We start from the raw sequence: 4,015 nt of genomic DNA, 5'->3' as shown, positions 1-4,015 counted from the left end.
GGGAGGATGGCAAAGTCCCACTCTGGAGAGACTCCCAGGTGACAGGACACCGCCACAGAGGCCAAAGCTCGCAGACTAGCAGTGGGAGGGCCTGCTCTAAATATCTCCACCTCTAGAAGGAGCGGTGCTTCTGCATAATTGAAGCCCCTGAGGAGCATGAATTACTCATCCCTGCAGTTGTCAGCCACCTCAAGTCTAGGCTACCTGGTATTTAAGTGGATGGGGGAGTGGTGTAAATGTTTACTTGTCCGCTTGTGCCCAGGACAAATGCCGGCGAAGTCACCTTTATCCTTGTGGAAAGGGGTCATTTGGACACAGACACGCACACAGAGAGAACACCATGTGCTGAAGGTGGAGACTCAATCTCCGTGTTGATTCTACAGACAAGGATCCCCAAAGATTGCCAGCAAATCCCCAGGAGGCGGAGGTGGCCTGGAGCAGATTCTCCCTCACAGCCTCAGAAGAACCAGGCCTGCTGATAACTTGATTCCAGATTTCTGGCCTCCAGAGCTGTGAGATAATGCATTTCTGTTGTTAAGCCGCGCAGCCTGTGATGCTCTGGTACTGCAGCCCCGGGAACTAATACACCTCCCTGTTAGACATCGTCAGTGTGAGAAACTCCCATTGAGATCGGAAGGGGCCTTTATTCTTGAAAGGCATGAGGGTTGGGACTGAAGTCTTCCTCACACATAGGGCTCCTCAGACACCCCTGAGAGCCTGCTGTGGACCCCCTTGTCAGCTATAAGCTGTCACTTGCCATGGGCACTTGCCATCGAGCTCTACAAGGATTAAACCATGAGCTGTTGCAGCTGCTGGCTTTCAACACCCCCTGAGAGGAGTTCAGGGTGGAGGGCAGAGATGAGGCCCTCTGTGCTCTGGGAAGAACTAGCAGAACAGGCCTCCAGATAGTTAGATATTTTCAGGAGACGATTTTATGAGCTCAATTCCTCTATCTCCTCATATCTAGAAAAGCACTAAAACCCTTCATGGTGATGATGTCTGCTTCTTGTGACTAGCAGGAACCTTCACGAGATTAGCAGAAACCTGCAAAAAAATATGTGTCTGATTGCATGCACTCCCCCTTCACCAGAATCACATATATACTGACCTTCCCCCCACCTCTTTGGAGCAGTTTCTCAGAGCTATCTGAAATGCCGTCTCCCGGGTCATATTCCTCATTTTGCCCCAAATAAAAGTTAACTCACAACTCTCACATTGTGCATTTTTTTAAAGTCAGCACCCTCCACACATGTGGATGTGGATGTGCCCTCCCCAGAGACCCCCTGGGATCTGGGGATCCCCAGTCGCTCCACCCCCCTGGGGCCTCGGGCTTAGGCTTGGTGGCATTTCTCCAGTGCCCCCAGCCCCTGCCACACCATGCAGGCCTCCCCTCCCTTGCTGCAGCCCTGATGCCCGTGTCACTGGCTGTGACTCTGGTTCCCAAACCCAGGCTAATCCAAATCTCAGAACGCCACCACGTGGGTGCTCTTGCTGGGCCAGATACCAGGCTAACGCTGCCCTTGGCTGCCAAGGTGACACCATCTTCTTCAAAAAGACAATAAACAGGCCACCAGGAGCGCCTGGCAGATCTCTGTGCTGTTCCGTCACAGTGACAGTCAAGGTGACAGGCGCACTGACAGATGAATTTCCATCTCTCAGCTGTTACGGTGACCCCAGGTCATGTCCCCACCCCCGCCCCAAGAGAGCCCTCTTTCTGGGGCGACCTCATCATTCACCCGGCAGAAGCAAGGGCTGTATCCTAAAACATCCTGTCTGCTACTCACAAGCTGGGAGGGGTGAGAAAGCTTTCCTAGCCATGTGGGAGGGGAGCCACCACTGATGCCGTCTGGGCTGGGGTGTGGCGAGGGCAATGAGCTCCCGTCAGATCCCAAGCACTCTGCCGCTCGTCCTGGAAGAAGGCTCCCAGGAGAACCGAGGCATCAGGCAAGTCACCCAGTGAGGAAGGGTCAGTGCTGACGTTTCTACAGGTACCTTGAAGGCCTGGAAACCCAGGGGGAGCCCGATGGATCTAACACAAAGCCCACAAGAGGTCCTCAGACTCTGAAAGCACCCACGCTTGCCCTTGACCTCCCTTCCACCACCCTGGGAGCCGCTGTGGGCCAAGAGGCAAATATTACTATCCCCACTTCCCAGAGGGGAAACTGACTCCCAGAGGGGCTAAGTGATGTGCCTGACATCCCGCAGGGAGTAGGTAGTGAAGCTGGGGACGAGCCTCTGCTTTCAACACCAGAGCCGTGGTTTTCAAGATTTGGTAAGTGGGAGGTTGTGCCTAAAATGCAGATTCCTAGGCCCCGCCCAGTGATTTTCATTCAGAGGGTCTGGTTGAGTTTCAGGAACAGCTGAATCTGTTGCAGCCAGTCCACGGCCCACATCTGGGGAAGGGCTGTGCTAAATGCTTGTCTCCAGAAGGACGTTCCGTCTGCACCTGGCCGCCTTCTCCAAGCAGCTTGCTGGCAGGAATTTCTCCCTCTGCACATTCCAGCAGTGCATTCTGGGTGAGCCCCTTTTGTTGACAGTGGTTCAAATCCCACCTCCTCTACTTATCAGCTCTGCGATATTGTCCTGATTTTCTAATCTGTAAAATGGGAAAAATACCATGACCTGTTTCAGAGTTGTTATAAGCATGAAATGAGTTCATATAGAGAAAATGCTTGGAACAGCACCCAGCACATAATAAGCTCTCAATAAATATTAGCTGTCATTATTATTGCAAACATTTCTGCGGTTATTATTACTACGGAACTATTTCAAGTGTATCTGTCTTGCGTACACAATAAGATTCTAAACTCCTGAAGGGCACAGGGCTTAGCACAGGCTGGGATATGCAGCATATACTCAATAAATACTCATTGAGTGTATAAAGTAATAATTAAATGCCTAAGTAATCAAATCTTATCCATAATGTATCAATAATGTATGGGGGAATATCAATAATGTATGGGGGAATATCATTAATGTATGGGGTAATATCAATAATGTATGGGGGAATATCATCATTAATGTATGGGGGAATATCATTAACGTATGGGCGAATATCAATAATGTATGGGGGAATATCAATAATGTATGGAGGAATATCAATAATGTATGGGGGAATATCAATAATGTATGGGGGAATATCATCATTAATGTATGGGGGAGTATCAATAATGTATGGGGGAATATCATTAACGTATGGGGGAATATCAATAATGTATGGGGGAATATCAATAATGTATGGGGGAATATCAATAATATATGGGGGAATATCATTAATGTATGGGGGAGTATCAATAATGTATGGGGGAATATCATTAATGTATCGGGGAATATCAGTAATGTATGGGGGAATATCATTAATGTATGGGGGAATATCAATAATGATCATGGTAACGATATTATGAAGAATAATATTAGCGATCACTTGTTGATCACTTAATGCATACAGGGATTTCCACTAAGCACGTTACATGAGTATCTCATTTAATCATCCCGTTACGCATGAGGCGGGCACCACTTGCAACGAGAAAACGGAGGCACACAGACGTTAAGCAATTTGAGCCACTGAGTAGTTGGGCTGGTATTTTACACCAGATTCTCCTAAGGTAAGAGCTCATTAATGCAAGAGCAGAACATTGTGTGTTCCTTTTTTCTTGCTAGACTGGAAGCTTCTCCAGGGGAGTAACTGAATCTTGTTCATCTTCTTTCCCTAGGGCCAGGCAAAGGACTTCATATAAAGTAGGTGCTCAAGGAAACGTCTGTTGGCTATGTTTGCATGTATGGATGGGTGCATGGATGGATGGGGGGTTGGATGGGTGGGTGATGGATGGGTGAATGGATGAGTGCTAGGATAGATGGGTGGATGGATGTGTGGGTGATGGATGGGTGAATGGGTGGGTTCATGGATAGATGGGTGAATGGATGTGTGGGTGATGGATGGGTGAATGGATGGGTGCATGGGTGGATGGGTGGATGGATGGGTGGGTGAATGGATGGGTGCATGGATAGATGGGTG

At 48.8% G+C, this 4,015-nt stretch overlaps 1 protein-coding gene across 1 annotated transcript in view; it reads right to left on the bottom strand.

Annotated features, from left to right (window-relative positions):
- Positions 1-3,709: 3,709 nt before the first annotated feature.
- The window catches only part of LOC114903935 (splicing factor 3A subunit 2-like), a 6,920-nt gene continuing 6,614 nt past the window's right edge, over positions 3,710-4,015 (bottom strand). Inside the window, 1 exon segment of the mRNA XM_029237159.1 lies at positions 3,710-3,984. Within this exon segment, the coding sequence (XP_029092992.1) occupies positions 3,710-3,984 (275 nt within the window).

Source organism: Monodon monoceros, unplaced genomic scaffold (assembly GCF_005190385.1).
Source record: "Monodon monoceros isolate NGI ecotype Baffin Bay Population unplaced genomic scaffold, NGI_Narwhal_1 Super_Scaffold_21, whole genome shotgun sequence".
In the NCBI taxonomy this organism is placed as follows: Eukaryota; Metazoa; Chordata; class Mammalia; order Artiodactyla; family Monodontidae; genus Monodon; species Monodon monoceros.
Note: the sequence above shows the minus strand (reverse complement) of the source record. Positions and strands in the feature narration are given on the sequence as shown.